This window comes from Chelonia mydas, chromosome 1, assembly GCF_015237465.2.
Source record: "Chelonia mydas isolate rCheMyd1 chromosome 1, rCheMyd1.pri.v2, whole genome shotgun sequence".
NCBI lineage: Eukaryota > Metazoa > Chordata > Testudines > Cheloniidae > Chelonia > Chelonia mydas.
The window spans coordinates 140,510,508-140,522,747 of NC_057849.1; the positions used below are offsets into that span (position 1 = coordinate 140,510,508).

The window sequence follows — 12,240 nt, forward strand, 5'->3', positions numbered from 1 at the left end:
GAAAGAAATGTATACGTCATGCAAACAAAGTAATCCACCTGATGACAGACACACATCTAACTAGTCACGCTTTTATTTTGATACTTTTTGTCTAGTTAAATGCATTACATTCTTGGCATCCCACCTCCTTATCTTTCCTCCACAGCAATTCCCAGCTTTAATTCCAGAGTTCTTATGCCACTCCCTCCCTGCATTCAAACCCTTTCCTTTGCATAATTGAATAGCTCACTTACAAGGTACATAGATTGTTGACACTACTAGCAAGAGTGTCAATTAGTGCCACAACTGGTAATTTTCTAATGTGGTCATCTGTGCATTAATAATTAGAATGAGATCATATTGCTCACTGAACAGCTTTCTGATCATGGCAACTGGCAACCATGCAGTCCAACTCCTTGCGAAGGTCAAGGGAGTCTTAGGGTACGTCTATGATATGAAATTATTTCGAAATTATTCTATTTGAATTTTCGGAAGCGATTTTGTACATTCGGTCTTCTGTGTCCCCACTAAAGCGCGTGAATTCGGCGGAGTGCGTCCACAGTACTGAAGCTAGCATCGAATGTCGCAGCAGCAGTGCACTGTGGGTAGCTATCCCACAGTTCCCGCAGTCCCCACTGCCCACTGGAATTCTGGGTTAAGCTCCCAGTGCATGATGGGGCAAAAACATTCTCGTGGGTGTTTCTGGGTGTGTGTCGTCAGTTGTTCCTCCCTTTGTGAAAGCTACTGCAGACAATTGTTTTGCGTCTTTTTGGCGTGCATACGCCATACTGCTTTCAGCAGACGGTGCACTGCTGCTCTTCTGCTACTATGAATCGTCTTCCTATGTAATCTCTAGTATCTACTCTTTCTCTTCCTCATCGAACGCTTCCGCTGCCACTCTGCTCTCCTACGTTTCATGCCCTTTTGCCAGGATTACCCATAGAGGCGCCAAAGCCATGGAGCCCACTCAGATCTCCACTGCAGTTTTGACCATTGTAAATACCTCGTGCATTATCCAGCAGTACGTGCAGTACTTGCAAAACCGGGCGAGGAAGCGACAACAGCGTGATTACTATACTGATGAGGACATGGACACAGATGTTCCTAGAAGCACGGCATGTGGTGATTGGGAGATCATGGTGCTGTTGGGCCAGGTTCATGCTGTGGAACGCCGATTCTGGGCCCGGGAAACAAGCACAGACTGGTGGGACCGCATAGTGTTTCAGGTATGGGATGATTCCCAGTGGCTGAGAAACTTTCATATGCGTAGGAGCTTTCATGGAACTTTGTGACTTCCTGTCCTCTGCCCTGAAGTGCAAAAACACCAAAATGAGAGCAGCACTCACAGTTGAGAAGTGAGTGGCCATAGCCCTGTGGATGCTTGCAACACCCGACAGCTACCGGTCAGTCAGGAATCAGTTCGGAGTGGGCAAATCTACTGTGGGGGCTGCTGTGATGCAAGTAGCCAACACAGTCATTGACCAGCTGCTATCAAGGGTAGTGACTTTGGGAAATGTGCAGACCATTGTGGATGGCTTTAATGCGCTGGGGTTTCCTAACTGCGGCGAGGTGATAGATGGAACGCATATCCCTATCTTGGCCCCAGAACACCGGGGCGGCCAGTACGTAAACCGCAAGGGGTACTTTTCCGTGGTGCTGCAAGCACTGGTGGATCACAGGGGACGTTTCACCGACATCAACGTGAAAGGTGCATGACGCTCGCATCTTCAGGAACTCTGGTCTGTTTGAACAGCTGCAGGAAGGGACTTACTTCCCAGACCAGAAAATTACTGTTGGGGATGTTGAAATGCTTATAGTTATCCTCGGGGACCCAGCCTACCCCTTAATGCCATGGCTCATGAAGCTGTACACAGGCACCCTGGACAGTAGTAAGGAGCAGTTCAACTATAGGCTGAGCAAGTGCAGAATGGTCGTGGAATGTGCATTCGGATGTTTGAAAGCACGCTGGTGCAGTTTACTGACTCGGTTAGATCTCAGCACAACCAATATTCCAATTTATTTGAGCATAAGCTTTCGTGAGCTACAGCTCACTTCAAAGCTTATGCTCAATAAATTTGTTAGTCTTTAAGGTGCCACAAGTACTCCTTTTCTTTTTGCGGATACAGACTAACACGGCTGCTATTCTGAAACCTGTCAATATTCCAATTGTAATTGCTGCTTGTTGTGTGCTCCACAATATCTGTGAGAGTAAGGGGGAGACGTTTATTGTGGGGTGGGAGGTTGAGGCAACTCACGTGGTGGCCAGTTTTGCACAGCCAGACAACAGGGCGATTAGAAGAGCACAGCAGGGCACGCTGCACATCAGAGAAGCTTTCAAAGCCAGTTTCATGACTGGCCAAGGTACGGTGTGACAGTTGTGTTTGTTTCTCATAAAGTTACCCGCCCCCTATATATGAGAAAGGAAATAAAGTCACAATTGTTTAAAAATCATTCTTTATTATTTGTTGCACAAAACATTGAGAGAAATCAGAAGCTAGACGGGGGAGGGGGGTATTGGGTTAGGGGGGTGGAGGAGGAGGGAAGGACAAGTCCAGAAACCAAATCAAAATTTCAGATATGCCAGCTTTCTGCTGGTTCTGCAATCCTCTGTGGTTGACTGTGTGGGTTCCCGTAGCCTCCCCCCCCCAGTGTTCTTGGGCATCTGGGTGAGGACGCTATGGAACTTGGGGAGGAGGGAGGATGGTTATACAGGGGCTGCAGTGGCAGTCTGTGGTCTTGCTGCCTTTCCCGCATTAGATCCACCATACAGCGGAGCATGTCAGTTTGCTCCCCCATGAGCTTGACCATAGCATCCTGCCTGCTCTCATCGCGCACGTCCCTCCTCTCTTCGTATTCATGTAACACTTTATGTGACTCCACAATTGTTTGCCTCCATGCATTCAGCTGGGCCCTATCAGTGCGGGAGGACTGCATGAGCTCAGCGAACATGTCGTCCCGAGTTCATTTTTTCCACCTTTTAATCTGGACCAGCCTCTGGGATGGAGTAGATAGGGGCCGTGTTGAAACATTTGCACCTGCTGTGGGAGGAGAAAAAGGGAGGGTAGTATTTTAAAAGATACATTTTAGAGAACAAAGGGGACAGTCTTTCTCAGTGAAACAGGCAATTCATAGTACACAGCACATTGTCTTTCTGTACAAGGTCGCATTTTGCCTCTTATACTGAAGTGCCTGCCGCTTTGGTGTGAGTAAGCTATCACATGTGGCCGGGCAACAGAATTCAGCTTACAGACAGCCATGGTAAGCCCTAGGGGCACGCGAGGTTCTGCTTCTTCCACATTCATTTCAATGCTTTCAAACGGCCAGGCCCTCTTTCCCATAGCAAGCAATGCCTGGTGGGTTTGCCATATAAAAGGAGGGCCTGTGGGCTCTCTGGGATGATCACTTCACACAACACCCTCCCCCACCCCACCCCCCGCCACCCACTGTGTGGCTCCGATGAGGCTCTGAACAGGGACGAGTCCTTTAAACTAAACGTGAACAGCCCAGAGCGGCTGGGTTTCCCCCTATACCCCACCTTGTGGCTCTAATCAAGCTCTCACTCACCAGAAGTGCCTTCTCCAGGGTCATGGTCCGGGTGCCTGCCTTGGGAGTGGAGGGAGGCTATTGGCTCCAGCGTTAAGAATAGTTCCTGGCTAGGGGGGGAAATGGATTCCCCACTTGCCGCCTGTGCACTGTCCTCCTCTTCGTCCTCCAAAAACTCATCCTTCTCGCTTCGTGCTACTCCCCCCTTGCAGGTGTCCACAGACAGTTGTGGGGTAGTGGTGGCATCACCCCCCATAATTGCATGCAGCATGTATGGGGTTGTGGCCCAGAGCGCCCATTCGCCTCCCTGGCTTTTTGGTATGCTTGCCTGAGCTCCTTGATTTTTGTACGACACTGCTCTGTGTCCCTGGAGTAGCCTCTTTCCGTCATGGCCCTGGAGACTTTAGCGTATGTATTTGTCTTTCTTTTTTTGGAACGTAGTTCTGCCATAACAGCTTCATCTCCCCAACATGCGATGAGATCCAGTACCTCCCGTTTGGACCATGCTGGAGCTTGTCTGCGAATCTGGGACTGTGTGGTCTCTTGTGATGGTGGACTGTGCTGATGGTGACCAAACAGGAAATTCAAAAGTTCCCGGGGCTTTTACTGCCTACCTGGCTAGTGCATCAGAGTTCAGATTGTTGTCCAGAGCAGTCACAAGGGAGCATTCTGGGGTAGCTCGCGGAGGCCAATAACGTCGAATTGCATCCACAGTACCTGTAACCCGGAACTGCGATCTCGATTTTAGCGCTACTCCACTTGCCGAGGTGGAGTACAGAAATCAGATTAAAGAGCCTTTAAATCGAAAAAACTGGTTTGGTCGTGTGGACGGAATCAGATTTATTTTGAAGTAACTCGGCTAATTCCGAAATAACTGCATACTGTAGACCAGGCCTTAGACTATGTCTATATGGCCCCACAGTTTGGAGCATGGGGCTGTGAATTGCAACATCCACTCGCGCAGTGGTTCTAAAACTTTTTTTTTTCCACAGACCACCTGAAAATTGTGAGGGTCTCAGCAGACCACTTAATGGTCTTTCCAAATGTTGTTTGTACCATTAGCTAACTATTGTAAAGCGCTTTGGATAAAAGTGCTATATATAAAAAACTTTAATAATTTAATTATTTTTTTTTGTTCTACAAATAAAAGCACACAACTCATTTTAATATCAGTAGTCTTACCTTTCTAATGTGATGGCTGTGCCTTCTCTCCCCTGCTGCGGCAGCCCCCAAGCTGGGGCTGGGAAGGAGGGGGGCCTCTCCCGCTCTCCTCCACCACGGCAACCCCCGAGCTGGGGCTAGGAAGGAAAGGGGTCTCTCCCTCTCTCCCCGGCCACAGCAGCCATGGAGCTGAGGCTGGGAAGGAGGGCCATCTGTTCCCGACATCCGCAACCCTGGAGATGGGGAAAGTCGCTTCTTTCTCTGGCCGCCGCAGCCCTGCACGTCCCAAATTCGCCCCACCCCTTCTTCTAACCCCATTGCCCCCTCCCAGCTACCCCTATTCCCCCCAAGGCCACCACCTCACCTTACTTGTGCATCTTCTCCAGGATCCAGGCACCTAATTAGTGAAGCTATGCCTGCGCAGCTCCACTAATTAGGTGGGTGGCCCTTCATTCTTTTGTGTGCGGCTACCCAGGCACATACCTTAGAGGGAACTATCCGCGGACCACCTGAATGGAGCTCGCAGACCACTGGTAGGCCATGGACCACAGTTTGAGAACCTCTCTGCACTAGCGGGTTGTGCTGTAACTCCCCCAGGTGGCTGCTGGTGGCACAAACTAAAAGCTATCTAGTTCATGTTAACATATTCCTCTAAGTACTAAGTTAATGTGAACTAGTTAGGCATTAACACTTGTATGTATATCAGGGGAGTTACAGCACAGAATGCTATTGCGTGCTGCGATCCACACCCCCTTAGTCTGAACTGCAGAGCTGTGTAGACAAGCCCTTAGAGTTTAGTGGAGTTGGATCAAGCTGCTTCTTTGGATTTGAATTTACAGCATAGCTGAGAGGCTCTGCATCCCATTAGCAGCCTCTCAAGTCATCCAGAGTATTATGGTTATCTTTTTAATTTCATAAAAATATAATTTAAAAAATCATTTTCAAACTCAAACCTATTCCTCAATAGTTTGTTTCCTAGGAACAGGAAAATTGAATATTACCTTTAAATAAATCATAAACATAAATATGTTGATTGTGTTAGGCACTCACTGATATAACAATCTACACTGGAAATGCATACACACACTTAAATATATGATGGTGCCTGCAGATCTATCCATTTCTGCTCTGTCGTTCAGGAATGCAATCCTTTCTTTACTATTAAGTGCTACCTTTTTTATGACCGTGTAACTTTAGGCTGAATTACCATGTTCAAGTTACTTTTGACTTTGAGTTTGACTTTCATGTCTTTTTTCAGAAATTTTTGCTAGTGCATATATGTACTCTGATCTCTCAAGGATTTGAATATGTTGGCTATTACATGCTAAAAGTGTGTTGAGTGCCCTACAGACAACTAGTCTCCACTGTAAAGCACTTACATTCTAAAACCCAGATTATAAAAATTCTGTACTTATTCTCATGCTTAACTTTAAGCATGGGAAGAGTTACATGGAAGTCAATGGAACTACTCCCATGCTTAAAGTTAAGCATGTGTTTTAAGTGTTTGCAAGTTTGGGACCTAAATAAATACATCTAGAGAATGGATGGGGAATGTCACAGTAATGATTGTTTCCCTGTGTCTTACTGGTTCCATGATACTTTGTTGTTATCATCAGTTACATTTCCTTGAGAGGTGGGCTAGGGTTTATAGGCCTTGTTAACTAAGTTTGTTTTAAGGAGGTCACCTTGAAGGAGGAGAGGGTTGAGACATGACTGAATAGGCTAGGAAAGGAGTTTTAGTCATCGGGGCACATGGAAGAAGGTACAGAGATGAGAGTTGGAAAAGGAAACAAAGGGTTGTTAATCATGTGACTTGGGCAGAAATACATGAGTGAGATAAAGGAAACGAGCAGACAGGTAGGCAACAGGGTTGCCAACCTTCTGATTGCAGAAAACTGAACATCCTTCCTCTGCCCCCTTCCCCAAAGCCCCACCCCTACCCCACCCCTTTTCCAAGGCGCCACCCCCCCACTCACTCCATCTCTCCTCCCTCCCTCCCTCACTCGCAGTGGATTGGGTTGCGGGAGGGGGTGAGCGCTCTGGCTGGGGGTGCAGGCTCTGGGGTGGGGCCAGGGATGAGGGGTTTGGGGTACAGGAGGGGGCTCTGGGCTGGGGATGGGGGGTTAGAGTATGGGGTGTGAGGGCTCTGGGTTGGGGCTGGGGCTGAGGGCTTGGGGTGCAGGAGGAGGCTCCAGGCTGGGGCTGAGGGGTTCAGAGTGTGGGAGGGGGTGTGGGCTCCAGGAATGAGTTTGGGTGTGGGAGAGGGCTCAGGCAAGGGGTTGGGGTGCAGGAGCGGGTTCAGAATGTGGGCTCCGGGTGGCGCTTACCTCAGGCGGCTCCTGGAAGTGGCTCTGCGCACTGCCTCCATCTGCAGGCACCGCCCCCACAGCGTCCATTGGCCATGGTTCCCGGCTAATGGGAGCTGTGGAGCTGGCGCTGCAGGCAGCGTGCGGAGCCTCCCTGGCCGCCACTGTGCTTAGGGACATGCGGGCCGCTTCCAGGAGCCGTGCAGAGCCAGGGCAGGCAGGGAGCCTGCCTTATTTCTGCTGCACCGCTGACCAGACTTTTAGCGGCCCAGTCAGCAGTGCTGACCAGAGCCACCAGGGTCCCTTTTCAACTGGGCGTTCTGGTCGAAAATCAGACTCCCAGCAGCCCTCATAGGCAAAAGCTACATTATGGAGAAAAAGTACTGCTATACTTCCATTTGTATCACAAAGCTGATTTTTTAAAAAAGTATCTCCTCTAATTTTAACAAAACTGCATTAATATGGACTGAATACATTTGTGTGCTTATTGGGTTTTTTAAGGAAAGTCTGGTGGTAGACCAAGTCTTGGAGAGATAGGAGAGCTTGAAAAACTAGAGGTATTTATCTTTTTGAAAAATGGTTTTGTTTTAACCATTTGTTTTAACCATTCTTAACTCCAAGAAAGGTAAGCTAGTTCTAGAAACTCAAGTTTGAAGTATTTAGGTATGTCTACACTGCAGAGAAAAACCCACGGCACTGAATCTCAGAGCCTGGGTCAGTTGACTCAGGCATGCAGGGCTTTTGCTGTGGGGCTAAAAATAGCTGTGTAGACATTTCTGCTCAAGCTGGAACCTGAGCTCTGAGACCCTCTCCGGGTTTCAGAGCCTGGGCTCTAGCCCAAGTGGGATTGTCTACACAGCTATTTTTAGCTCTGCAGCCTGAGCCCTGCAAGCCCAAGTCAATTGACCTGGCCTCTGACACTCAGCACTGTGGGCTTTTCTTTGCAGTGTAGACATACCCTTTGGCTTCAGTGAGCTCTGAGGCTTCTGACTGTTTTTTAGGAAAGACTATTTAGTTAGGCACAGTCTACAAAATTGTAACCTCTGTGAGGTCTAGAACATAGCCACAAGACAGGAACTTTAGAGGCCGGGAGAGGGGATAGTGAGGAGGAAGGTCTGTGTTTCAGAAACAAAATTGCCAGATTGCCTGATGCACCCATTATACCATCTTTGAGGTCTGACGTGTGCACTCCAATCTCATGGAAGCTGTGTCTGGGGACACTAATACCTCTGGGCTCTGCTATGCAGAAGGATTATGGGATGTACTAAGAGAAGTGGGGTTCCGATATAAAGAAAAGATTCTGAGGATTTAGAACTAAAGTAGAATTTTCTATTTTTTAAACATATTCTAACCATTTTTTCCTGAAATAATGGATATGGTTTCATAACTTGCATTCATGTATGTGGTCTAGGAGGTTTTGGTTTTTTTAATCTTTCATTGGTTTAAGCATTCAGCGGAGCACCAAATATGACATAACTTTCAAGATGTTTCATATTTAGGTTCTTTACATAATTCTCACGTTTTCTAGGTCTCCTACACCTTGTCCTCCAACAGCCACCTCTTCATCTAGGTCTTATCAGCCCTCTTCACTGCCTAGACCTTCAGTACGTCGTTCTCGCCAAGCTCGACAGAAAGTAGCAAAAATGAAAAGAGTTCATGCACTTGAAAAAGAAAGAGAGGTAAATCAATCATTAGTGATACAAAATAGAAAACACACAGAATGTTTTTTTCAGGAGAATACTCCACCAAGTCTGTACAGGAAATATTCACTGGCCTGCAATTATAGGCAGGTACCCAGGCAGCATGGGGGAGGAAGCCCTCTAATTCAAATACAGCCTGGACAAAAACCAGACCTAAAGCGTTGCAGGGACTAAAGGCTGGGAGCTGCAGAGAGGTGGGGCAGGAGGAAGAAAATCTGATAAGGAGCAGGAGGTGGGACTGATAGGGCAAAGAGACTGGGAAATAATGGGGTGGGAGAAAGTAGAGAGATGTGACAAGCAGCCAGGATGCAGGGGGAGATCTGGGCCTGGCTGGATACAGATACTGAACCAAAGAGCTGAGGGAGGTTAGACGAGAAGGGCAGGAAGGGAGACTGGAACTGGGAGCCAGTAGAGAGACAATGTGGGCAGGCAACTGGAGGCTGGGGAGAGGGAGAGAGACAAGTCAAGGAGGGGGGAGGAACTGGGACTGGCTGGGCAGGGAGCTGCTGGCAAGAAGTCTGGAGGGGTGAGACTAGGACTAGGAGCAGAAGTCTGAGGCTGGGAAGATTAGGTTAAGAGACTAGGACTGGGATGAGGAGCTATGGTGGTGTAGAGAAAGAACTGAGAGTGACTGGTTGGAGGGGATGGGGCAGAATGGGTCAAGATTGTGGGGGGGAATGGGCAGAAGAGTCTGTACCCGTAGTGCACACTTCCCTCCAGAATCTGGAATGGACCCCAAGATTCCTGAGTCTCAGCATTCCTCTGCTGTCAGCAAATATCTGTGAAATTCAGTGACAAAATGTCCAATTCCCTTCTAGTCTCAGCACCCTCTAGTGCTGGTCTTAATAGAGGATAAAAAACCTACTATTGCTATCGGTTACTCAGCTCAAATGGCAGAGGTCTTTGCTATGGATCTAAGGTTTCAACACCGCAGCTGTCAATATAATGCCACCTAATGGAATTGCTGTTTTTTCTGTTTGCTTTTTTAGACATCTAGGAAATTATAGTCAAAAGAGCTATCCTGAAATATTATTAGGGTTGCAAAGTCCAGCACACAAAAGTTAGGAAATGTCAGAATTAAGGTTGCCTGTGAAACCTTAATACACCCCTTTGTGTGTATGCAGTGTGATATAGTGTTTAGTTACATGATCACACATTTATTCCACAGGACCCTAGCCTCATTCCGTACATACGATGGACAGAAGTATCCTTCAACTCAGTGGTTAGAGTGCTCACCTGCCGAGTGGATGATGTGGGTTCATATCTCTGCTCCACATAAAGCAGAAGAGAGATTGGAGCCTGGGTCTCCTAATCCTGTGTGAATGCTCCAACCACAAGGCTACAGCTTAGAACATTTTGTGAATCTAGCCCTTCATTTCCTTTTGCTCTTATTAAAAAGGTTAAAAATACCCAAAATGTTTCACTTCAAAGCAAACAAAAAAACCCCAACATTTCATTCAACCCACATTTTTTCCCAACTTGTTTGATTCACCAATTTTTTTTTAAATTTCAGTTCAACCCAAACCAATAATTTTTTTCAAACTGCAACCAACCAACCAACCAAAAAAAAAAAAAAAAAATCAGTTACTCATCCAGCTCTAGTCACAAGTCTTTCTAGCTCTTCATCATCCTTGCTTATAGCCTTCCCTCCTGACTCACAGTCCCTTGCAGTCCTAGCTTGGGCTTCTCACCCAGTAGGCACCTTCTGCCTAAGAGCTTGGGAGAGTTGTCAGCTAACTCCCCAAACACTCTCCCTCTCTCGCCTGAGTTTCGACTGAGACATACTAATAGTATATTTATTTCTTAAAACTGTTAAATACACTTAAATATTTATTTCAACAAAACCTTTTAAACTTATCGTCCTAACATTCATACTGTGAATTAGTAACTGCAACACAATCCTGTCACAGAATTCGCTCCTCTCGATTTGAAAAATGCATGTCTTGGCTTTGCTTTGGCATTCATGTAACAGTGAGAAATAGCAAATCTCTAATGTTGAGTTCTGTTTGGTGTATCTGAATTGACTGCAAAGCTATATGATGTGATCTGTAGTAGACAGTTCTTCCTGTTTTGATATAATCGTGTGTATAATGTTGTTCAGGAACAGAAATTGGATGTTACAAATAGAAGCCACTTAACTGAACATCAAGAAACTATGACTGCATCAGTTGAAGACCTTGAGGATCATTCTGTCTTTTCTGATGAAGAGTGGGAGCAAGAGGCAGCTAAATTGTATGCCTGGTCTCAGGCATTATCTCTTGAAGACAATGGAGAATCTTCACTCACACCTAATTTCTGAATTTTACTAATGGTTATTTCACATTAGCAGTAGTGGTAAACAGAAAACATTTTCAAGTCTTTCCTACCCTGCTGTAAATATGTTGCAAATTTTGATCATAGAGAACATGGGATTACATACATATAATTGCTTTTACCTTGGCTGTAACAGATTTAGAATTTGAGCTACGTACAGGTTATCTGTGAACATTGTATGTTTTGTGTACAATGTATGATTACAGTAATTGTTTTTGCTGTGCCATTGTTTATTTCATTTTCATTATGGAATGGTACTAAGTGGTGAAGATTGCATCCCACAATAAGCTCAATTTCCAGCCTCTGCTCCCTACTTCCCAAAATGAAACCAGTCTGCCTGAAAATTCACATGCAGCATTTCATTCCAGGGTAGAATTTTTATGGGAAGGTTGAAATGAAATCCTGAAAGCAATATTAAAGTTATAGGGCCAGATACAGGGCCATATTAAGGTTCTTTTGTACAGCTCTGGGAGCAAAGCAACTTTAAAGCCATCTTAATCAATTATATGGAGATTCTACCAGCAAAGGACAATCCCCAAATGATGTGGAGCCAGCAAGCCAGCTTTGTCACAGCTTGCTGGTACTCTCATAATGGACATGTCCATGCCCTTTTTCTTGATGAAGAAAGTGAGAAAATGTAAAGAACTAATACTACTTGACCCAAAAACTTTATTCCATTTGAAACCTGGACACTTTTTAATTAAACAAAAACTATATAAAATCAATACGCTATTTCCATTGCAGAACAAAATTATGGGCACAACTAAGGTTAGGTGAGTGATGTAAATTTAGTGACTTTTTTGGTAAGGTGTAGAATTTCTGTAAAGAAAGAAGGGGTTGTTTATTTTGATTTTTTGAGTGCTACCTGAACTGCACTGAAAAGTACTTCCTGAAGGTTTTTTGTTGGCGAATTTAGTTTACTTAAATGTATTTAGAGCTCAGTCTTGTTCCTGTTGACTTCAGTGGGTATAGTATTGAGCCAATTAAGCCCAATCCAACTCCACTGGGAATCAACGGAGAAATTCTCATTCAGTTCACTGAGAGTTGAATCTAGTTCCATACGATTTAAGAACATAAGGATTTGTTCAATTAAAAACTGAAGTTCAGTTTCACCAGCACCTGTTTTCTCCTCTTGAGTACTGTTTTACAGTGTTTGGGTAACCTTTCACAAAAAACAGCAAGGAAAAAATTATGGGTACTTGGATAGTGAGAAGAATGCCTCCCATACTTCATAACTG

At 45.8% G+C, this 12,240-nt stretch overlaps 1 protein-coding gene across 2 annotated transcripts in view; it reads left to right on the forward strand.

Moving 5' to 3' along the window:
- Positions 1–12,120, forward strand: part of C1HXorf58 (chromosome 1 CXorf58 homolog) — a 30,393-nt gene extending 18,273 nt beyond the window's left edge. The window contains exons 7-8 of one of the 2 annotated variants that reach the window (XM_037901847.2): positions 8,518–8,668; positions 9,858–10,784. In XM_037901847.2, the coding sequence (XP_037757775.1) occupies positions 8,518–8,668; positions 9,858–9,968 (262 nt within the window). In that variant the 3' untranslated portion in view covers positions 9,969–10,784. The other variant, XM_037901839.2, reaches the window with a different exon arrangement.
- The last annotated feature ends 120 nt before the right edge of the window (positions 12,121–12,240 follow it).